Below are 23,549 nucleotides of genomic sequence, written 5' to 3' on the forward strand. Positions count from 1 at the left end.
GGGAGATTATCTCTTCCTTCTTCTTCTTGGGTAACCCATAGGACCCATCAAAAAGCAGTGAACTTTAGAGGACGAGCGCACATTTGTCAAAAGAAAGGCAGAGCGGCATTGATGAAGATCAGCAGCCGATTTGTTTATCTTTTTGGTGGAAAAAGGGATAAATTTGGTAGTGGGGTCTCCCATTTTTGTTCTGGTTTTCTCCTCACAGGGATAGAAGATGACCTCTCTTAGCTTAACCACGAAGAATCAGATAAAAACCCTTTTTCAGAAATGGAGAGAAAAGAAAAGGGTGGTCATCAACAAGCTTACCAAAGCCCAATATTGTGCCCATCATCCTCAAACTCACATGCAAAAGCTTCAATTTTTAAGAACCGATCATTTTATTATTCAAAAAGCTTTGCAAATTGAAATCTAAGCAACCCCAATATATTCCCTACGACAGTTTAGCGCAGTTAAATGTCGGAAACTTGGGCGGTTTTTTTAGTTAAATTTGATTTTAGTGTATTTGTAGGAGTGGAGGCTAACATGCATGGACGGCAAAGGTGGTTTTTTTCTTGTTTTTAAGGGAAAAAAAAAGTGTGAGGCTATTTGAATATTTAATGGCATAAACCATTGGCTTTTGGCCTAATTTTTCCTTCTTTTATCAGTCGGCTTCATGTGCTGCAAACTAAAAACCAAAAACACTGGATTTCTTTTGGATAGGGTTTCTTGGTTTCTTTGAAGCAGTGTTCTGAAACAAAAACAACCTGGTTTTCAGATTTTTGTTTCTTAGTGGTACTACGACAATGGAGAGGTTAATGGGCTTTCATTGTTGGGCTTGAGTGCAAACTAACTTAGGCCCAAATGGAACGTAATAGGTGAGATCTCACGTCCGTAGGAGAAAGAAATGAAACATTCCTTATAAAAATGTAGAAACTTGTCTCTAGTAGACATGCTTTAAAATCATAAGGCTGACGATGCCAAAGCATAATTTGTTAGCGGTGAGTTGGGGGCTATTACAAATGGTATTAGAGATAGACACTCAGCGGTGTGCCAGCGAGAACGATGGGCTCCCAAGATAGGTGAATTGTGAGATCTCACCGTTGAATAGGGTAACAAAATATTATTTATAAGAGTGTGGAAACCTCTCCTTAACCGACAGTGTTTTAAAACTGTGAGGTTGACAACGATATATTTTCGGTTCTTGACACGTATTCATAAAGGAAACATATAAATAGATGAATAAATCTCTTAATCCATTTAACAATAACGTAATAATAGTTATTAACATTAATTATAATGGTTGATTATTTTACTATGCCTACTGTTATTACTATTTAATCATCTCTAATGTTGCTTCGTTTTTTCTTTGGATTCCCCGCTGGTTGTTGGCGATAAAAGTAAAAGACACTACTTTATTTAAATAATGCACAACATTATCACTCCCATTTTTACAACATTATTTAAAATCATGGCCCCAGGCCCTCCACCCTTTTTCTTTATTAATTTCTTTTTCAAAAATGAAAGGAAGGAAAAAAAAATGCTCGATCATATGAATTGAGATATGAATCCATTGGTGAATCCAAGTGGAAAAAGAGCACTCGAGTTTCATCATCTAAAAGTACTTGAATTGTTATTATAGTAAGTAATGCAGATTGAGAATGAATTGAAGCAGTTCAGACATTCCAGTTGAAAAAAGCAGCAAATTTCTCAGATTCAGAAGCTCCTATATATCACTTACCCAAGAAAAGGAGGAGCTTTTTGATTTGGATTATACAGGATAAGAAGCAGCTCATTAGATTGCATCTACAAGTGGCTGACACTTCTTGCCTTTAACAGTCCTCCTCCGGCCAGCAGCAGCGCCGTCCTGTTGAAGGTTCCCGTCGTTTGGAATCAAGGGGGCGTCGTTTGCCTCATCGCCGTCATCCTCAGCCGTGGCAATACGAATACAAGAGCATCGTTCCAAGGATCCAAAGAAAGCTGTGACAAAGCCATTGATGAGCCAAGTTGCCACACCATCAAGCTTCCCACATGCTGGAGAGGCATGGGTTGGTGAAGAAGTTCTTACTCTTGGCTCCATAGAACTTGATCTGATGGAGAAGAAGCTACTGCAGGTGGAAGTAATGGCAGCCATGAAAGATGAGATTTGAAGCGGTGTCTGTGGCTGAATCAGAATCAGAAACAGAGACAGAGACAGAGTTATGAAAGCTCCAAGCTATAGGAGCTTATAAGTTCCAAACAAGCATCTTCTACCGACCCTGTTTTAATAATTAAGGGTTGAATTTTGAAGCATGCCCTTGACACTGTTAAATTGCCGACAAATTTGGTGGTATAAATCTCGTTGAAAGAACAGTGGAAATTAATCTCAAAACATTGATCTTTATAGAAGAAAAAGATAAACAAAAGTTGCCTAACAAAACGTGCATAGGCAAATCATGATTTGGGCTCATACAATTACAAAGACACATTCAAAATCAGAGGCAGTAAAACAAAAACAAAAGCAAATTTGAAAGCAGCTTGTAAGATTATGCCATACCCTCAATGGTCCTATGGGGCCTGCACGAATGTATTTGCCGCCTCTTATAGCTGGCAGCTGCCCTATCATCCTTCCTTCTCACTTCAGCTTTTACTCTCTCTCTCTCTCTTCATAATTCTACCAAAATATGATGGAAGCATAAATAATAATATCAGTCAAAATACCAGAAATTTCCAGGAGGTTGGAAAATGAATCTGAAACAATACATGTTTAACTTGAAAAGTAGGGATGGTTTTTCTGTTAATAATGAAAAGTGAAGACAATGGGGCATTCCAATATATTTGAGGTTAGTAGGAAATGGAACAAGGAGAGTAGATTGTGAGATCCCACGTCAGTTTGAGAGGGGAACGAAACATTCCTTATAACCTCTCCCTAGTAGACGCGTTTTAAAAACCTTGAGGGAAAGTTCGAAAGGGAAAGAAGACAATATTTGCTAGCGGTAGACTTAGGCTATTACATGATTAGGCTATTACATGATGGGCAAAAGAAATCATAAATCATAATCCATTGGCCTCTCTATTACTAGAAAGCATGATTCTAAAGAGCTACTTGCATAAACAAATGTTACAACAAAAGTGGACATTAATGAGAAAAGAATGGGATGATAGTAATCATGAGACCCAAATGCTAAAAAATGCACATCATCATGGGGTTAACACCCACCTGCTCACCTATAAGCAAACCTACTGGAAAAGAAATGCCAATTGGAAAGAACTTGATCCATTATTTGTGTAGAGTATGTTGAGGAAGTTGCCCACCCCCTGCATCAGTATCTGGCGAAAACACCAACCATTGCAAACGAGACATCCAATATGGTGTGCACAGTCTTATCAGGAACATCCCATTTAGTTTCAGAAAAAAAAATCCTTGTGATCTGCAAAACAGTTAAAAATAGCCTAGGGCTCTGCAATATAGTTCTGTAAGAACAAGCTTAACAGGATAAGTAGCGCACATGCCAAGAACAACAAAATCTGTCCTCTAGTGAGGAATGTTAAATAGTAATATGAGCTTTTCGCAAGGACTTGCATGTTCTCATAGAACAGCTATAATTGGAGAAATCTGTGTGTACAGCTCAACAGACAAAGAAACTTGTACGTCTTGTGAGAAACAAAAATAAAAATCACATGAAGCTGCCTATATTCTAAAGTACGCCATGCTAAGTTGAGAGAAAGAGAATGAAACATGCATCATTGAGAACTTGCTATGATCCATTGAGTATTTTGAACAATGGATGAAATTGCATTATGTTTCCAAGTCATATTAGAACATATGGAAAGCATCTTGTAGAAAAACCAGAGAATCAGAGCTAACACGCCTTTATATCATTGCAGCAATGCAAACTAGCTAAGAAATACTGTATTTTTGGTCAAACTGCCCCCATCACAGACATGAGCTTCAAAGCCTTGCAATCTAAATAAATTATCGACAGAAAAGGTGGAAGTAGTTTCGTTGTCAGTGATTTGATTCCCATTGCTCCAACAAGAAGGTCTAGGCACACTCATTGCTTAGTTTTCATATATGTATTTGTTCAAGAAGTATCATTGTCATTAAAATTTGAATGATATGGAGAAAGTACAAAACCTTCCCTAAGTGCAACAATGGTATATACTTTCTAATCTAAGTGGCTTGCTTTATAACTTCATCCGGCTCTATATTATGCAGGTAACAGAAGTCTGGTGCCACCAAAAACATGTAGATATAATGCTAAACAAATTGTAACAAGGACAGAAGACTTAGCGCTGAAGTATCTGATGACTTGCAATCCCCTACCCACAACTTCATCATGAACTATATCAAGACTTCTCTTCAGACCATCCATGAGCTTCCACAACAAAAATTCCACAAAAGATCTTGTTGTTTCAAAGGTCACCCTACCAGTTAAATCAAGCACAAACTTACGATTTCTAGGAACTGCCAAAGTAGATGAAACCGCGCCAACCCACCCATTTTGGCTATCCTCATTTGGGCTGGCCATAGCCATCTTCTTTGGATATGCTCCTTCAGAAAAGGGGTTCTCTCCTATCTTCGACAGTCCATTGCAGGATGAAACCGGACTCAATTTCGAAGTCGATCGCGAGCTTGTCAACACCTGGTGAGATGTTTTTACTAGAGTTTCCACAGCGCCATTACAAACAGAAACAAGCATGTCCTTCACCTTGTCCTGATGCGTTGGATTGGTCAATCCACTAAACAAATCATTGTACACATTAACATCCATTGTTTTATCAAGATATACAGCAACTGCGGTGCTAACAAAAACTTGTATGCAATCCGCTATAAGATTTTTGCTTTTCTCATTGGAGGCCACAGTTACCCATCTGGGCACGTCTGGAAATTCAGATCCAGATTTGTAAGAACTTGAATTTCGACTTGCATCATCAACTGATCCAGGGATCGAGTAATATCCCATAACCAAGTTCTTTGCAAAACTTCCAACCACAACAGACGCAAAACCAGTCCCAGCTGTTGAGAAAAGCTTCTCAACAACATCAGAAGTAAAACTCGAATTCGCCAAACCAGCCTCCGCATTTTGGTCATTCTTTGACACAGATTTATAACCTCTCATCATCCCAATCGTAAAAGCCTCGGTGATCTTTTCCAGAGACTCCGAAAATTCCTCAGATTTCGCAATTTTGGAAATTTGCTTCAAGCTGTTGGGAATCTGGTCGGAATCAGATTTCAGAAACTCCTTCAAGTCCTTAGAAACTACTCCAATAGCTTCAGAAGAATCCGCAACCATTTCAGCAACGGAAATCATGGCGCCGAAGAGCTTCATCAACCTCTTCCTCCTCCTCTCGACAGAGGGCAAATGATAGACCTTGTACGCACCGTAACCAGAAACCCCCATGACAGTCAATAGAATAAGCCATTTCTTTCTTCTCTGAGAGAATCCCAACCCCCTTCTAACCAGTTCAGAATCCATGACGCGAGAGCGAGACTCAAAAAAACCCTAGAACCCAAATTAAACCGAAACCTAGATTTGAGATTGAAATGCTCGAAATAGAACGAAAATGGCGAAACCCAGATTTGTTGAGTTTTCCCTCTCGATGAATGGGAACAGAAGAAATCCGATAAATAAAACAGAATCGCAAACCTGCTTGGGGTTGTTGTACGAAGTCAATGAAGATGGAGGGGTCAAACCTAGAGGAAATCGTAAATTTCCAGAGAAGATGCAATTGGCGGCAAGTGGGAATAGCAACAGAACATGGAAGGAAGGTGAGTACAGGTGATTGGCTTGAAATGAGCGTTGGGGTTCGGGATCCTTGTTAGGAATATGATACGATAGGATTAGAATGGCATCTGCTTACACAAAATATAAAGTTTAAGAAGAAAAATAAGATCAGAAGGAATTGGAAGACGAGTTCATCTACGAGTCGGTTTTACCGTTCTTACACGGAAACACCAAAATCGCAGATGAGAATGAAATGACCAATCAGAACGACAATTGCGTTAGGATCATGCTAAAATATTGGTGTTGAATCGCGTGATCTGAAATATTTAGAAGTAAAAATATCCTTTTTATTAAAAAATAAAAAATAAATATTTTGTCTATTTTTATTCTAAATTTTCTATTTTATTGAATTACAAGTACATTTTTTTATTGAATTTTGTTAGGCAAACTAGACTCATTCAACTGTCATTTTTTGTACAGTTGAAGAATAATTTAGTAATGATTTAAACAAAATTGCAACAAATGTTTAATTTTCAACGTAAAAATTGATTTTTTTATTTATTTAAAATGAGACATTTCTAAATTGATGGCATTATTATTAGCATTATTACCATTTCTGGTTAAATTTAATGTCATTTATGATTTAAATACCAAACCAACCGTATTTGTCTTACTCAATTAAATAGGCTACTTTATTCAAAGTAATCTTAATTTATTAATTTATGGAGTTTGTTACATTTTCCTAACCCTAAAATTGAAATCAGCTCTAACATTTTTCTTAATATGCAACCGCCTATCCCACCGCCTCACACGAATATTGTCCTCTCTAGGTTTCCCTTTCGGACTTTTCCTTAAGGTATTAAAACGCGTCTGCTAGAGATTCTAGAATGACTAGCATTCTTAGCAGCACACCGCCCCGATGACGGACTTTGATACCATTTGTAACAGATCAAAGTCATCGCTTCGTTTCTCTCTCCAATCGTTGTTGGATCTCACAATTCATCTCCTTGAGGGCTTGCGTCCTTAGCACACCACCCCCTGACTGGTTCTAATACCATTTGTAACAGCCCAGCCCATCGCTAACGAATATTATTGTGAGATCTCATATCAATGAAAGAGTAAAACAAAACATTTAAAATTTCTTGGAAACTCTTTTGAGTTATTTTATTTGTTCCACAGCTTATGGGCATTTGTTAAATGCTGAAAATATGAGTGGTTGACAATGATTTCCCTTACGAAAGCAAAAAGGAACCCTTATAGCCACTCCCGTTTCTGTTGCACTTTCCCTGTCTTCCGTTTCTGTCATCCTGCTTGTCTTCTTTCTCACTTGCAAAAACAGAACAAATCTTATCCAGAGTGATTGTGGACACTACGCTTCGGTTCAATTCCTGATATCAATTTCAAACAAACTAGCTAATATTCAAGTACTAAAATAATGGACCAACTTGCATTCCCACGGCAACAGGATTGGAACAAAGCCATATCTGCGAGTATGACAACTAAAGCTATATAGCATAATAGCTTCATGGAGTAGAGACGGGTAAGAGTACTGCAATGAAATAAGAATAAGAAAATGGCCCATTACGGTCCTTCTGTACATACCGATACCTGTAATGGACGAGATAGAGACGTAACTTCTTTCAAAACGAAGCCCTCTTTCACTTTAAAATTCAAATACAGAAATCCAACGGAACCCTCCTTCTCAACTGCCTCAGTTACATAATTCGGTGGCTCCTTTGGCTGTTTTTAGCGGTTTCTTCTGTCAGACAGCTTACATTGAATCTCCATTCCTGCCAGAAGAAGAGTTTCAGGTATCTTGGAACGCCTGACAGACCAAAAGGATGAGGACAATCATCGTAGGGTATTCCGTTTTCCCTTTTTTGTCTATTTACTGAGACATAATTTACACAATTCCCAAGCAAGAAACCAAACACAAACACATTATCAAGATACACTCTTACGAATTGGAATGATCATTCATATCATTTACACACAATCGTGTCACCCAACCCACTAAGGCAATTTCAGACGGCTTTATGGGCTCGGTATCGGCAGACCAACAATCTTGTCAGACTGACCTTGTAATTCATTAACACTCATCAGCAAAGCATACACAATTTGAACCAACACCTTGATTTCCTTTTGCTTCTTTTCTTTTTTTGTTGAACTTCCCTATTATTTGGAAGCGGTCTTGAATTTAGCTGGCAGAACCATATCATCATCCTCGAGATCACTGAAAGAAATATCTTCTTCGTTCTCAAGAGGGAGGATGGTCTTATTACAACCACCCAACTCAGAGTCTTCCTCTGGCCAGTCGTTGTCTGACTCATCCTCGTAGTTCTGAACAAGGAATTTTGAAGAAGGCCCAATCGTGGAGTTTCTATCCTCGTTCTTACTTATAGGTTTTTCAACAATAACAGACTTATCGATGAATTGCGTCTTAGAACTCTCTATTTGATATTTCTCAGTCTCATAATTGCTTGGCTCAGACGTAAATGACCAAGGCTGCCTCAATCCAGAATGATTATCATGGAATGCCATGGGACTACCGTCTTCCTGCAGCATATCGCAGCTGTCTTTTAACTCAAAAGTGTCTCTTCCACACCAGTAAGACTCTGGCTTGGTCTGCTTTTGTAATTCCTGCATCCACATTGATCTTGCTTCTGCTACCTACAAGTTTGAAGAATCCTTACTCTACCGCAAACATAACGTTTCAATCAAAGGAAGCAGATATACTCAATAAAAACAGTAAAATACATGTTTGAACGTCATCTGAATAAAATGAATTTTTCTGTACCAAGGCATATAGATCATTTTTGTACGTTTAACTATACATGGGATCCTAAATTAAGAATTTGCACCACCATGCCAACCATGTAACAATATAGAAAGTACATAGTTTAACTAGAGAAGTTCCATTGCGATGTTAAAAGTCAATGGAAAGAAAGAGTAGTCAACCTGTGGAGTAGATAAAACCTCTGCATCCTGCTTATTGAGTCTTGAATGCAGGAGCACAAAATAGACCTTCCAAAAGTAGCTCTCACTCATATGGCAAGGACAGAGCTCAATTCTGAGAGCAGCTAATCTAGGAGCAAGACGTTCAATAGTGAAAGCATGCTCTTTTTGGGCATCAGACATTTCAAAATCTAAAACAAGAAAAAAAAAAGGGTCTAAAGACATAAATATACAGGGTTCAACAATGTGAAAAAAAACATCATACAAACATTTAGTTAAACAACAAAAAGTCCAAAATTTCCACATAAAATTCAGCACATTTAATCATATAAGTGGATCACCATATAACATTTCTTTCTCATTTATCTTACATATCCAAGCATAAGAGATGGAATTATGATTAAATTCAGTGTAAGGTATAGTCTTGAAGTTCAAAAAACTTGGTTATAATTGATTGTATAAGACCAAAACACTGTATTTGCACTATAAATGATTAATATAATTGATAAAGCCTCTAATGCAACATATGATATGCTAATTATATTGACAGATCAAGGAAAACCAACAAGTGCCCAGGTTTTGGAGAGATCTAAGTCTTTCCCTCAATGCACAACACTTTGCTATCTTCACTTGTGTGAATTCACTTCATACATGTCATATTCGAAAAAGGGTCCCACATCACGAAAAGGATTCATGCATGCTTCAACCTACACGAGGGAGATTCTCAACACTTGACAAACTGACACGTTACATAGCAAGGCAATCACTTAGACTCGCGAAGCATTCACCAAGTGTAAGTGAACTGAATAGCGGGTTTATCCTTCCTATCAAAAACAATGGCGCATTTCATTGAAGTCTCCATTCGAGGAGAAGAATTTCCTAAATCATTTCATAAACGAGTCCAGCATCAAGTTAACATTTCATTCAAAAACAATGGCGCCTAAAATTATTAGTGGAATTCGCACCATTCAATGACCCTCGTCCTATATCCGATGAAAACGAATAAAATTAAGACCAAATAACTGTGTCTACTTTGTAGGGAGTTCAATCAACAAGCTTCTAACGAATTGGATAGCAAAATTACCGAAACAAACATACCATCGTTGTCCTCCTCGTCGTCAATTGGGAAATCAATCCAAGTCTCAGGGTGCATTGCAATGTTCGTGGCAAACGTCAGCACTTCATCAGTGATCCCAACAACATCTCCCCAATCCACCTCGTAGCATTCCTCCTGTGAATCCCCGGATTTCGCATACGCTTCATGGTTCGAACGCATCTTCAAGACCTCAATCGGATCGGACGGATCCACTTCGTCCTTGGAGATCGACGGATCAGACTGATTAAACGCCTCGAACGGCTTCCAATCGGAAGAGGCAGCGAGATCCCCATCCAACCGGGGATGAGAAGGCGACGGCTGAGCAAGAAAAGAGGCGACGCCCCAAAATTGGCGGGTTAGGGTTTGTTTGAATTCAGTCAAGTCCCCTCTGACGCGGCGAGATAATGCTTCGTCGTCGAGTTCGGATTGGGACTCCATCTGGTTGCGTGGAGTGGAAGACGGAGAAGGAGATGGAGGATCAGAGTGAATGGGCGAAACGACACCGTTGTGTTCGTCATCTTCGTCTTCAAGCCGAAGGGTGTTGGCAATGGAGCGAGCCAACCACGACATTGTATCCAATTCGAATGGTGAAGAAAGTGACTGCTTAAGATTTGGTCCCTTAATTTGGCGCTATTTATCGGTCGGCCTATTATTTATTTATTTTTAATTTATAAGAATATTTTAGTTAAATTATATTTTAAGGTTATTTTAATTTGTTCTTTACGTTTCCACATTTTCCAAATTATATTTTATTTTTATTTTTATTCTTCTTCTTCTTCTTTTTGTTGGTGAAGGTTAAAATTGAGTGATAGTAAATTTATTCAGCGTGTTAGTTTAAAAGTTGGTAGAATTTTAAATGATAAATTAAGCTACTAAACACGAAAATATAATTACATTTACAAACTAATTTAATTCAGAAACTAAATTAATTAATCCTATTTTCTTTCAAAATTTAAATTTAATTTTAGATTTCAAATTATTCGGGTATTTTAATTTTGTTTTAATATTGAAATATTCCATTTTTTTTTCTATTTTTACTTTTTGCCATTTTTTAAAATGCATAATTAAATATTGTTATTTAGCTTGTTAAGTCTATTTAGACCGATTGTTGAGTCGGCCCAATCAACTTTTGGCCCAAATTTTCAAATTTTTTTTTTTTTTAATAATAGGCCTATCCAATTAGATTTTTGTAGTTATAGGTCGAGGTACAAACATGGAATAGATTTAAGATATGGTCAGATATATATCTCTCCTCGGGCTTGGTTCGAGATATGAAGTTTGGTTATGACGAATATGAGTTTCCAGAGAAGAAACGCTGATCATTCCGTGTTCATAAAAAGGAAACAAGAAGAAACTACTGTTCTCCTAATGTACTTAGAACTTGAAATTCACAAGTCAAATTATTATAGTAGAAGACAACTATTATTATATTAAGTTGTCTTAATTCACTAATTAACGCTTAAATTGACAGCACGAAAATTTTGGCTATAAATAAAATTAAAAAAAAAAAAGTAAAGTAAAGTAAATAAAGAGGGTTAATAAAGGAAACTAAGTTGATCAAAATGATATATTTTGAAAGTTTCCACAAGGAACCAGTAATAGAAATCCAACCATTAGTATAATAGAAGACAAAATAGTGGTCCCAAATGATCCTTGTTTTTTAATTAAATAAAAAATAAGGAAGACTGTTTTATTATTTATTTTTTGCATTTCTGTTTTTTAATTTAGAAACATTTTGATTAAAATTATTATATTTTATTTGAAGAGTTGGAGGACATGTTGGCGATGGTTGAATGATGAGCTGACATAGGAGCTATATTAAGGGCATCACCATGTGCCCACACACCCATTTTAAAAGCGACATCTCTTTATTTTCTCATTTAATGTGGTGTTTCAAAAAAATTTAAATCTCCCCCACCAAATGTTTCTCCAAATTTTCACCAAATTTTGCCTTTTCTTTTTATTTTCATTTCATTTCATAAACAAATAATTTGTATTTGTTTGTTTGGGGTTTTCTTTTTTCTCTTTTGCAAATGGGTGGAAAGGAGTTGACTGCGTGTGCCCATTGGTGGGAACAAAAGGAGGGGGAAGGACCCCCTCAATCCAAACACTACAAATCCCTCTCCACCATTAACCCTTCTATCTTCCAATAGTTTCCAATAGTAAATAGTAAATAAAAAGTAATAGAAACTACATCATTTTCACTTTTAGGAACAAGAACAAGAGTAAATTCTACGTCATTCCACAGAGATATAGAAGAATGGTCACCAAGTGTCAGATCTAGATTTTGAATATTTGGTATGGATATGTATGGTCTAACTAAGTAACCATATTTCATTTCAAACATTTTATAATACAAATAAAATGAAAAAGAATATAAATTAATTATTGTGGCAAGAAACGGTTTTGAAGGGAATATAATTGAAGTATTATGATAATGATGATGATCCTTATCTTGTTAAGCTTATTTCGTTGGTAGACATTTTCCGACCAATTTTCTGACCATTCATCACCAATCATATCCAAACTTTCAATCAGCCCTTTTTTTTTTTTACACAGATGAAAAAGTGTTTCAATCTTTGGGGGACCCTTCATCGGGACTGTACCCCTTTTTTTTTTCTTTTTTTTTCTCTTTTCTTCTAATTATTATTTCCCTTTACTTTAATCCTGCATTAACCCTGTTGTTAACTGTTCCTAATGGTCAAAATTTGACACTAAATTAGAATTGGAATCGAACTGTTCCATTGTCCATGAACTAATCATCTGAGTTCTTCAAGTAATTGTGACAAACACCAAAAACTCATAATAATAGTAATAATTTGTTATTCATCATACAAGATTTGATTTGATTTGATAGCCAACAAAAAGCTCTACAAAAATTTACAACGGCGAGACTCGAACACTCACCCCCACTTGATTGATTCATTCCCAGATGGAAGAAGAAGAAGAATTTAAGGTGTGTTCTAATTTGGCTGGGGTTTTTGTTTCTTCTTCCTTATTGTATTGTTCTTGTAAGCTTACACTTGGATATGAAGAGGGTTGCTGTGTAGTTCAAGCTGCAGAGCTTCAGAAGCTCGGCGGAGCGTTGTTTCAGAACGGGATTGCAGCCGCTCTGAATCACTAGAAGAAGTTTGGCGGCTAAGCCTGCTTCCACAGCTTGCGATGCACATTCTTCAGGGGCGAGTTTACAGACCGCCCATAAGATTGATAACGCCTGCTGAGTGCAGCTCTCCGACACTCTCATTAGCAACTTCACCAAATTTGGAATGGTTTTGGGGCAATCTTTCAAGGCCACCCTTCCGTCTGAGAGGGATGAAACTGAATCCAATACGTGAAGGGCTAGCTCCAAAGATTCGGGGCTGAAATTTGGGAGAATTTCAACCAACTGTGGGATTGCCCCAATGCTCACTATTGAGTTCTTGACTTGTTCTTGGGAGCACAGAGCTTTTAGCAATCTTAATCCAGCAAGAACGCCATTTGGGTGTTGTTTTTCTTTGATTAATCTTAACAACCCAACCACCAGGCTTAGACCTGAGACAGTGTCCGCTCCACAATCGTCCCCATCGAGGAGCGTTTGAATCAATCTGGTGCAGTTGATTTTGGTGTCTGTGGATCCCTCGTTTAACATGTCCACCATTAACGAAATCTTGGCGGGTTGGACGAGGTTTCTCCTTGACTCGGCATCGAGATCCAAGTTCACCAAAATCCCAATGGCTTCGGAGCCAACCGCGTGGGATGTGAAAGGACCCAACAGAGAAGAAATCAAAGCAAGACCGCCATTGTCTTCCACGGTGTTCTTGGTCGAAGAATTCAAAGCCACGACATGGCGGAGCTCCTTCAAAGCTCGGACTCTGGCTTGGCCCTTGACCTTTTTCAATGTGTCTAAGAGCTCGAGAGCCCTCCCCTGCACATCCTCTGACCTCTTCTTCATGGCCAAATACTTTTGGGAAAACCAGCTGTGAATGAGTTGGTGAAGAGTGTTATTAGGAGTAATTGAATCATCCCAAAGCTCTTGCATTGTGGTGGGGCATGTGATATGGCCGAGAGAAAACCATTTCATGATGTTGGAACGTTCGTAGGTCTGTCCTGTACAAAGCGTTACAGGATCTCGCATTGGCTCCAATGAAATTGGACAGATGAAAACCGAAGGAACCTCTATGTTCTCAAGCTCCTCCACCATCTCCTTCAGATCCAATTTCTCCGCCGTTCCACCCTCGCAAATGAACCCACCGCCGCCGAGAATACCATCTTTCACGGCGGTTTCTACATCAAGAACTTGCCCACCACCACCCACACCCAGCTCCGGCTGGTACATCGGCATTTTCCAAAACCCTCAAAAGAACAAATCAATCTCAAGAGAGAACAAAATTTACCCAAAATCCCTGGAATAGAACATCAAGAACGAGCAATTGAATTCATTTTCAGCAACCCAAAACACAATGACAGAAAAATATGTGCGAATCATAAAAAGAGGGGCAAAAGAACAGAAAAAAAAAAAAAAAAAAAAAAAAAANGGTTCTCTCTTACTTTCTCTTTCTTCCACAATCTTATTCTTCTCACTAACAATCAGAAGCAGCAGCAAAAATGGCGAACGGGGGCATTCTTTAGCTTCTTCATCTGAACCCCTTGGTTGGTCGGAAGAAAGGGCTTCTTCTTCTTCTTCACCATCGCCGCCGTCATCATCAGTAACCACAAATGAACCTCACTGCCTCTTCAAGCTCCACAAAAATGGCCAAATCATCAAACCCCCCGAGAAAAATATGCAATCAAAAGCGGTGCCATGAATCTAAATCACTCATACTTGAGAACAGTGCACTTTCCTGAAACCCACCCCACAACGAAAAATCCCTAAAAAAAAAAAAAAAAATTTTATAAAAGAAAATGTCAGACGAAATTTTGGAGGATCTAAGACACCAAAGAATGGGAGGCACTGAGAAAGAGAAAAAAAATGAAAAATGGAACCTTTTTTCTCTTTTCTCCCCCTAATTACCGATAAATTAATGGAGATTTTTGACTGCCAATTACCGGTTATAGCCCGTAGTCTTACCGGGAACCACACGTGTATGCCGGTCTTTTCTTTTTTTCATAAAGTATTTTTATTTGATTAATTGTTTGTGGGGGTATTCTTTTATATATTTGGTCCGAGCTGGTCCTGGGTTGCACTTAGGGATGGTCAATTGGTCAAATAAAAAAGCGATTGATGTAACCCCAAAATTATTGATTAATTATATTATATATTAAGGAACACCCGCGATGCTGGCTGTATTTCTTTTACCAAATTATTATTTTCATATAATTTTAAAAACCAACCAAATTTTTAATTGCCGAAAATTCCAAAAATTATGAGGGGACAGACATATTTAATAATTTTTGCGAATTTACTCTATTTAATATTCCATCGATTAAACTTTTAATATATAATTGAAAAAGAGAAAATTAAATTATGATATAAAGGTTTAATTAAATGTGTATACTGGCCTGTTTAAATTTAAATAATTTGAATTTAAAAGCCTAATTTAGGTTTTGTTACGGGATTATGTTTAATTAATTTCAACTTTCCACTTCCATCTCATAATCTCACCGTTAATTAATATTATTTCTATTAATTTTGAATTATTGTGTTATAATATTGAAAATAGAAAAATAATGGTGCCCTGCGGGTGATCTAGAACAGTGTGAAGGTCCAGACCTGCACTGTTCCCATGGTTACGTGTCAGTACTTTGTTGGCTGTGAAGGAGACTGGTCAAACCACACACCTGATTTTCCAACCCATCAGCCAATAATAAATTATTATTAAAGTAAAATGTTTAAATATGATTTTGTTTTTTAAGACAAATATAAATGAAGGAACAGTATTCATTAAGTTTGGTTTGTGTCGGGGGATCTGAATCCGTTTGTGTCATTAATTGTATTAAATAATTATTAAATAAGTTTTTTTTTTGGGCTTAGAAAGCACATATTATCTCTTAAATGGGCTTGGTCCAAAATAAACGGAGATCCATGTTTGGTTTTGGGCCTCATGGGGCCTCAGCACGTGAAGGGCTTTCTGAATTCATTGGTCACTGGCCCAATAAGAAGATGCAAATAGTACATATTCCTAAAAAAATATAGTTTTATTTATTTATTTATTTTTAAAAATAAGGGTTAAAAATCTAATTTTTATCCATGTATTTCTCTAATGTATTCGACGCACTTTAAGTTAATCATTTGAATATTTTTTTAATTGAAATTTATTTAATAAAAATAATAATTTTCATGAAAGAAAATACATAATAACAAAATTTGTGACCAATTACAAATTGACATGTGTGCCCTTAAACTAAATAAAAAACATAATAATTTGTTTGGTTTGTTTATGTATTTGAGTGATGGAATTTAAAATTAATTTGTTGTTTATTATGGTATGAAATTCAGTGATTTTTCTTTTGTAATAAAATGTTATTTCTAAAATAAATTTATTTTATAGAAAAAAACAAACAAAAATACTGTTACTTGGAAGTGGTAGGTGGAGCTTGTGGCTCAAATTATTTGCGTAAATAAATTCGACCGATATTCGAACGTGATTTTTTTGTTTCCCGGAGAAGTGGATCCCACCGCTGGTACGGATTCATCGACACGCTGCACTATTGGTGCGGGTATTCGTGTAGTATCTACCATGTAGACCATAAAACAGAACGAAACATAGACACAATCGTGGGTCTGGAGCACATTTCGCGGGGAGTTAGGGGTGAGTTTTGAATTTCTCCGATGGCCACTCCCGTTTTCCGGTGGTCTGTAATCTTCTTCTTCTTCCCTGTTCTTCTTTTTCTGGTGGTCTCCTCCGCTGCCGCAGCTTCATCTTGGACTGTGAAGTATCTGCCTGGATTCTCAGGTCCTCTTCCATTTGAGCTCGAAACTGGGTTCGTTTTGCTTCCTTTCCTTGTTCTATTGTGAGTTAAATGGGTTAATGTTAGCATTGTGTGTAAGGTTTTGTGGAAATGGAACAGATATGTGGGAGTGGGCGATTCGGAGGAAGTTCAGCAGTTTTATTACTTTGTCAAGTCCCAAGGAAACCCCCAAACTGATCCTCTGATGACTTGGTTTACTGGCGGCCCTGGTTGCTCTGCTCTCTCTGGACTTGCCTTTGAAGTTGGTAACCCTCCATGCTTACATCTTCTCTCGAGAATTTTTCTCTAACTTTTCTGCTCATTTCTCATAAACTACAATATACGTTAAGATTTGCCCTCTAATTAGTTTCATAGTTTAATGGCTTGAACTTGATGTTAAGACCATAGTAGAATCAGCCCGAAAGTCCATTGTAAAAGAACATAAAAGAAGGTTCATGGAATCAGTGTCATGCGTCATACTTTTAACTCAGTCATGTCAATGGAATCCTCGAATGTTGAAAAAAAGAGTCGTGAGTTTTAAAAGGGTAGAAAAAAAGTAATTCAAGTGTAGAACAAAGGGTGTATTTTGTTTGATGGCTTCAGAGAAAAGAGTCGAGCCTTAATTAAGGGGAGGCTGTTCGAGGGCTTTGTAGGTCTCGGGAGAGTCCCTATGGTGTATTTTGTTCGAGGAGAGGAATGTTGAGGAGGGAGTCTCACATTGGCTAATTAAAAGGATGATCATGAGTTTATAAGTAAGGAATACATCAACAATGGTACGAGACATTTTGGGAAAACCAAAAACATTGTGGAGAGCTTATGCTCAAAGTGGACAATATCATACCATCGTAGAGAGTCGTGGTTCTTAACATTTCCCACCATTAGTCTAAGAATTTGAATCCGGTAACCCTCTAAACTAATCATTAATACATAATTTTCACACAAATATTTGAATTAACTTAATAGATAGCTTATTAATCCGAGTAGTTTGATTGTGCTAATTGTATATTGAATTTGTTTGAAGGTCCTGTAAATTTCAAGGTAGAGCCATACAATGGAAGCCTACCTCAACTAATCTTGAATCCCTTTACATGGACCAAGGTAACAACAACTACTCTTTAAGCTTATTAGTTTGATTGTGATTAAGACTAACTTGGGAGTGATGGATACTAGAAAGCTAGTATTCTCTTTATAGATTCACCTGTGGACACTGGATTTTCGTATAGTCGAACTCTAAAAGGTTCCAAGAAAGGAGATTTTGGACAAGTTCAACGAAATCATCAATTTTTGAGAAAGGTAAATAATGTGTGTGTATATATATACTCACATGGAACTTTTAAATCTCTCATTTTAACACCTTCAAATATGAACTGGATTCTCCACAGTGGCTGTTAGATCATCCCCAATTTTTATCTAATCCATTTTATGTTGGTGGAGACTCGTATACTGGTATTGTTGTTCCACCTCTTACGCTAGCGATCTCGGAAGGTATGCATATATTCAAGTAACAGCCTAAACCCACCGCTAGCCGATATTATCTGCTTTGGCTCGTTATGTATGGCTGTCAGCCTCATAGTTTTGAAATGCGTCTACTAGGGAGAAAATTCTACACCCTTATAGAAAATGTTTCGTTCTCTCGGCCCCGAAAGAGGGTGGATTGTGGGATCCCACATTAGTTAGGGAGAAAAAGAAACATTTTTTAGAAGGGTGTGGAAACCTCTCCCTACTAGACACATTTTAAAAACTTTGAGGGAAAATTCAAAAGAGAAACCCCAAATAAGACAATATTTGCTAGCGGTGGGTTTGGGCTGTTACAGTTATCTTTTTTTATTGATATCGTATTGATCAAATGGGTAAACGAGAGTATTTCTTGCTTGTTCACAGGAAATAAGGATGCTGTCCCAGTTATAAACCTTCAGGTCTGTTCAACTACCCATTCGAGTTCATTCAATGCATTTGTATATTAACTCTTCCATTTTATGTTCTTGATAACAGGGTTACATATTGGGAAATCCAGTCACGGTACGTAAAACAAATGATAATTCCAGAGTTTCATATGCTCATAGAATGAACCTCATCCCCGCTCAACTGTACGAGGTAATATAACGTTTGATTCAATGAAGAAAACATTAAAAATTAAGAGAATTGGAGGAATTATTTAACTATTTAATTGTTCCATAGTTATTGAGAAGCAATTGCAAAGGAGAATATGAGAACATTGAGCCAGATAACATAAAGTGCATGAAACATGTAGCAGCCTACAAAAAGGTTTGTCTTGTTGGAGTTATAACAACGTTAATGATGTTCATAACTTGAAGCTGGCGTTGTCTGTTGTTCTTCATGTTCTTATAGTGTGTGAGCAAAATCAATCTATGGTGTATTACGTGCCCTTTTTGTGAGGATGTTTCCTCAGCGCCAAATGATGATAAATTTGGACGGCGGAGATCTCTCTTCAACTCCTCTGAAGAACAACTGCTGCTTGCTCCAAGAGTGTTGCCTCCGCCTCTTCTCTACTGTCAAGTAAATTTCTTGTTTGAACCTTTTCTGTGCGGATTCTTTTTTTGTTCTCCTTTAAACTTTATCATGTTTGTCGATTTAGGAGTATAAATACTTCCTTAGTTATTACTGGGCTAACGATTATCAAGTCAGGAAAGCACTTCATGTACGCGAGGTAACGAGACAAGTATTTATTTATTTTCTTATAAATATTAGCCAAGAAATAACTTAATATATTTTTTAATAGGGAACTAGAGAATGGACACGATGTCAGAGTCGTAAGGATTATCAATACGATATTACGAGCTCGGTTCCTTACCATGCAAAACTCAGTTCTAAAGGATATCGATCTTTAATTTTTAGGTACTATGCAATAACTTTTAGGTTAAATTATGGTTGTTTTTTTTATACTAATTTATATATCTTGATGAAATATATAGTGGAGATCATGATATGATGGTGCCGGTTATAAATACAGTAGAGTGGATCAAATCTCTGAATTATCCTATTGTTGATAATTGGAGAACTTGGCTTGGAATGGATGATCAAATATTGGGGTAATTTTTGTATTTATGATTTGTATTGTCGAGGAAATGATTTAATAGGCCTTTTTTGTTTTTATTTATTTATTTATTTTTGTTGATGACAGATACACTACAACTTTTGCCAACAACATGACATTTGCAACAATTAAAGTACGAACGAAGTTAATGTTTTTTTTTTTTTTTCGGTACAAGTGATTGATGGTGTGTTTTGTTATTAACTTTTTTAGGGTGGAGGGCACACGCCGGAATTCATGCCATACGAAAGCGACGTGATGTTTACGAGATGGATAGCGGGAGAATCCTTATAAAATAGATATTAGAGACAAATTATTGTGATCTACTCGCTAGCTTAATGGTTGTCTAGTTTTTAATTGTGTGTTGATGGATAATTTTTATCGTAATTTCTGAATAACCTCCCGGATTATCCAGTTTTAGTCTTTTGCTCATTTGCTCAGCAGTTTCTTCTATCAATTCTTTTTAAAGATAAATCATTGTGATTTACTTAAGACACCACACGCGCACGACTACAAGGAAGGTACCGTTCATATTTCAAGTCATTCATTCAATCAAATTAGTAGTAATGCCACTCACCTAATTAATTTGTATAGAGTTAGTAATTATTCTTGATGCTAGTTTGAATGAAGAATACAAAATTAATATTTTACAAAGTGTGTTGTAATCTTTTTTTTATAAAGTGTGTCGAGTGTTTCCCACAAAAAGTTGTGTTCAACTGCAGCCGTGTACCTGTCTTGTTTCTTGTTGGCCGTTCTTTTTCAGGTGTTCTCCGTTCACACAAGGCCTTGACAGTCCGGTCTCCGCCGGGATTCTAAGGTACTCCCATTTATTCAGAGTTTTCATTTTAATATTGTGCTTATCTTCATGGAATTCCCGCCACTTGTACTTTTTTATTTTTTGTTTTTATGTATATCAGCGGTTAAGAGTTTTTGGAAGTTTTTGGAACAATTATGAAGTACCAGGGCGTAATTGAAAATTTCCTTTTAATTTGGTCACATAGCTTGAATAAAATTATTCCAATATCGCCGACACACCCACGCCAGAAACAAGCGCTCGCTTCGACACCTCCACCGCCGTTGACTAACCGCTCCACCATGCCCACCTTCTTCTTTCGCTTCTCTATTCTTGTCCAGATCATCTCCGCCGCCGTCGTTGCAGGGTCGCTTTCGAAGGTCGTCTTGCCTTCGAGCTGGAAACAGGGTCAGTTTTGTTTCTCTAAAAATGTGTTTAAATTAAGTGAAAATATTAAATTTTTGAAACGGAACAGATATGTGGGCGTTGGGGAATTGGAGGAAGTGCAATTGTTTTATTATTTCGTGAAATCCGAAGGGAATCCCAGGACGGATCCTCTGCTTTTTTTGGCTCACCGGAGGCCCCGGCTGCTCTGCTTTTACTGGACTCGCCTTTGAAATTGGTATAACTATCAAGTGTTCTTGTTCTTCTGCTCATTAACGCCAACACTGCTCTGATTATTCCAACCTGATTTAATGTATTTATTTAAAGGTCCAATAAATTTCAAGCTTGAGCTATACAATGGGAGCTTGCCTCAACTATTCTGGAACCCTTATTCATGGACAAAGGTGAAATTTTTTTCTGAAAATTTGCCTTTCTGTCATAACCACCGTTGATCTAACTCTTGAGATGGCGATGAACGGTAGAAATCGAGTATAATATTCTAGATTTGCCGGTGGAAACTGGATTGTCGTATGGTACAACTCCACGATCTCTGGAGGCAGGAAATTTCCGTGTTGTGCATCATTCTATTCAATTTTTCAAACAGGTAAATCCTTGGAAAATAGTATATAGTTTGAAATTGATCATCCAGAATTTATATCTAATCCATTTTACGTGGGTGGAGATTCATACTCTGGAATGGTAATTCCAGCTATTGCTCATCAAGTTTCAGAAGGTATATAAATATTTTTTAAAATAATTATATTGATATCAATAATCCAGCGGGGAAATTACATTTTTTTTCTTCTTTGCCATGGAAAATAAGCGTGGTTTATTGTTGTTAGATCTTCAGGTTTGTGATAATGGAAATGTCTCTGTTATATTATTATTTCTCTGCTTATTAAAGAATATTTCCTTTTCTGTAACGCCCGCTCATCGGCAACGCGATTAACAGGAGTTACCATCATCAACGACAACATACTCTAACACCCAACCATAATCTCGAAATGTTTAAAAAAACATCCAGTAAAACATTTAAAACCGGTGCTATTTTAAACTTAAAACAACCAGAGTAAATTCTTGACAGCGAAAAACATAATTATACAAAACAGACACAGACATGGATTCCCAGTAGTCTTCAATGGTCTCGTCCTCGGTTGGCCTGCACCATCTAAATCTGGAAAGAAAAGTTATAATAATTTTGATGAGTAATTAGATTACTCAGTAAGTAGCTAGCTTATCACTCAAGAGTTCATAACTAATCTTTCCAGGTGTTTTTAGGTTTTATTCATCATTGACTCCTAGTTCTCTTACTAGGGTCATCTGTTCGTTAATGAGGTATCTCAGCTACCTCCAGCTAGGTTACTGACTCTCTCTCGATATGCTTATCTAGAATTTTCGGACTCGTATGTAAGACTCGCTCTCGGTCAAATACGGCCCGTCTACTAATTGCTCTGGCGGCCTGTTTATCTCATATACCAACGGTCAGGAGTACTCATGCTCCCTGACTTAGCACACAGCGCGTTGGCCAGGAACTCCGCGGGAATTAGTAGACTATCATACTCAGTAAATAAGCCATAGCTCAACCACCAATAAGCATATCTAGAGTCATAACCTTTCCATTAACATGCATAACATACTCACAGTTACTGCATGCTTTCATACATGTATCATGATCAACACGTAGAACATTCTGACAATCGTTTATATCATGCTTACATCACAGGCAAGCAGTCACAATATACAATAAACACGAACTATCATCGAAGCTCATCATAACTTATTAAGCTCTTAATCAGGTAAACAACATACTCACATGTTGTAAAACAAGTTAAGAACTAGTTCAAAGGTCGATACGCTACTTACCTGGTTTCGAATCCCTTTCTCTCTTGATTGTACATTTAATAGGGTATTTCAACACAATTCCTTCCAAGTAGACCTATATTTCACCATTTTCAAGGTAAGTATAGGTCAATCTAGGTAGAACAGGTCAAAACAAATCGAACGGGACAAACCGGGAACCGAACGGACGCTTCACGCGCCCTCACGCTCCCTCACGCGCCTCGGTGTGTCTGTCCCACGCGCCAGTCGCACGCCCAGTCGCGGCCCTCACGCGCCTGCGTGTAGTGCACGCGCTCGTCTTCAACCTCTCCTCCCTGCAATTTTTCCCAATCTTTTCCTTTAATACCCGTTGTGTCCCGAAGCAAAAATTTCATCTCTACAGCTCGAATTTCGTTCTGATTTCTTCTACAACTTTATAGATCTTCTAACCACGGTTCTAACCAGCCTTATTTCATAACTTATTATGCAGTATAACTCAAGATATCGAGATTTAAAGGTTCGGTGATGTGGGTTTTTTTCGTTACCTTCGAATTACCGTCCGCTTCAGCTCGGGGCCGTATCCTTTCCTCAAAAGATTCCTCAGCAACAACCCCTCTTCCTTTACCCTCGATTGATGTCCAATTTTAAGCAACCAAAAACTCGAATTCTCCACAAATTTCTTCCTCTGTTTACTGGGTTTCTCTCCATCTCCATTCTTCGTTTTTCTTCCCTTTTTAAAGCCTAATCAGGCTCTAATATGCTTCCACCTCCCCTAATCACCCTCTCATCCATCCCACGCCTCCAGCTACGCGTCCACCGCCCCTCAACCTCCTTTACAGCAGCTGCTTGACGCAGCTGCTTCGTTTCCGTCGTTCCTTTTTTTTTTTTTTTTTTTTT

General features: G+C 37.5%; 4 protein-coding genes and 1 pseudogene across 5 annotated transcripts; 2 read left to right on the forward strand and 3 right to left on the reverse strand.

Annotated features, from left to right (window-relative positions):
* Positions 1–3,815: 3,815 nt before the first annotated feature.
* On the reverse strand, positions 3,816–5,995 carry LOC111443654 (protein PHLOEM PROTEIN 2-LIKE A10-like). The gene is made up of 2 exons (XM_023081564.1): positions 5,610–5,995; positions 3,816–5,465 (listed from the first exon to the last, which is right to left on the reverse strand). Exon 2 carries the CDS (start codon positions 5,436–5,438, stop codon positions 4,170–4,172), a length of 1,269 nt encoding a protein of 422 aa, XP_022937332.1. The 5' UTR covers positions 5,439–5,465; positions 5,610–5,995; the 3' UTR covers positions 3,816–4,169.
* Positions 5,996–7,178: 1,183 nt separating this feature from the next.
* Positions 7,179–10,342, reverse strand: LOC111443655. The gene is made up of 3 exons (XM_023081565.1): positions 9,741–10,342; positions 8,646–8,833; positions 7,179–8,357 (listed from the first exon to the last, which is right to left on the reverse strand). Exons 1-3 carry the CDS (start codon positions 10,306–10,308, stop codon positions 7,863–7,865), a joined length of 1,251 nt encoding a protein of 416 aa, XP_022937333.1. The 5' UTR covers positions 10,309–10,342; the 3' UTR covers positions 7,179–7,862.
* Positions 10,343–12,518: 2,176 nt separating this feature from the next.
* LOC111443653 (U-box domain-containing protein 30-like) lies at positions 12,519–14,684 on the reverse strand. The gene is made up of 2 exons (XM_023081563.1): positions 14,266–14,684; positions 12,519–14,120 (listed from the first exon to the last, which is right to left on the reverse strand). The coding sequence occupies exon 2, from the start codon at positions 14,057–14,059 to the stop codon at positions 12,734–12,736; it is 1,326 nt and encodes a 441-aa protein (XP_022937331.1). The 5' UTR covers positions 14,060–14,120; positions 14,266–14,684; the 3' UTR covers positions 12,519–12,733.
* Positions 14,685–16,415: 1,731 nt separating this feature from the next.
* Positions 16,416–20,077, forward strand: LOC111443650 (serine carboxypeptidase-like 7). 2 transcript variants are annotated; one of them, XM_023081559.1, is made up of 14 exons: positions 16,416–16,638; positions 16,726–16,871; positions 17,627–17,703; positions 17,776–17,898; positions 17,988–18,090; positions 18,487–18,521; positions 18,598–18,699; positions 18,784–18,870; positions 18,955–19,122; positions 19,202–19,273; positions 19,346–19,461; positions 19,539–19,655; positions 19,748–19,793; positions 19,871–20,077. In XM_023081559.1, the coding sequence occupies exons 1-14, from the start codon at positions 16,487–16,489 to the stop codon at positions 19,949–19,951; spliced, it is 1,425 nt and encodes a 474-aa protein (XP_022937327.1). In that variant the 5' UTR covers positions 16,416–16,486; the 3' UTR covers positions 19,952–20,077. The 2 variants fall into 2 exon arrangements, with proteins under 2 accessions (XP_022937327.1, XP_022937328.1); XM_023081560.1 differs by having other exon boundaries at positions 19,539–19,647.
* Positions 20,078–20,742: 665 nt separating this feature from the next.
* LOC111442924 overlaps positions 20,743–23,549 on the forward strand; it is a 5,515-nt pseudogene continuing 2,708 nt past the window's right edge.

This window comes from Cucurbita moschata, unplaced genomic scaffold (assembly GCF_002738365.1).
Source record: "Cucurbita moschata cultivar Rifu unplaced genomic scaffold, Cmos_1.0 Cmo_Scf00005, whole genome shotgun sequence".
Classification (NCBI taxonomy): Eukaryota; Viridiplantae; Streptophyta; class Magnoliopsida; order Cucurbitales; family Cucurbitaceae; genus Cucurbita; species Cucurbita moschata.

Bases quoted from the DNA above. Each gene is read 5' to 3' on its own strand.
- LOC111443653 (XM_023081563.1), bottom strand. From the start codon at position 14,059: ATGCCGATGTACCAGCCGGAGCTGGGTGTGGGTGGTGGTGGGCAAGTT.
- LOC111443650 (XM_023081559.1), top strand. From the start codon at position 16,487: ATGGCCACTCCCGTTTTCCGGTGGTCTGTAATCTTCTTCTTCTTCCCT. The intron at 18,091-18,486 runs GTATGCATATAT...GCTTGTTCACAG, and splicing joins TACGCTAGCGATCTCGGAAG to GAAATAAGGATGCTGTCCCA. The intron at 19,794-19,870 runs GTACGAACGAAG...TAACTTTTTTAG, and splicing joins TGACATTTGCAACAATTAAA to GGTGGAGGGCACACGCCGGA.
- LOC111443654 (XM_023081564.1), bottom strand. From the start codon at position 5,438: ATGGATTCTGAACTGGTTAGAAGGGGGTTGGGATTCTCTCAGAGAAGA.
- LOC111443655 (XM_023081565.1), bottom strand. From the start codon at position 10,308: ATGTCGTGGTTGGCTCGCTCCATTGCCAACACCCTTCGGCTTGAAGAC. The intron at 8,834-9,740 runs GTATGTTTGTTT...TTCTTGTTTTAG, and splicing joins CGACGAGGAGGACAACGATG to ATTTTGAAATGTCTGATGCC. The intron at 8,358-8,645 runs GTTGACTACTCT...TCAAACTTGTAG, and splicing joins AGGTTTTATCTACTCCACAG to GTAGCAGAAGCAAGATCAAT.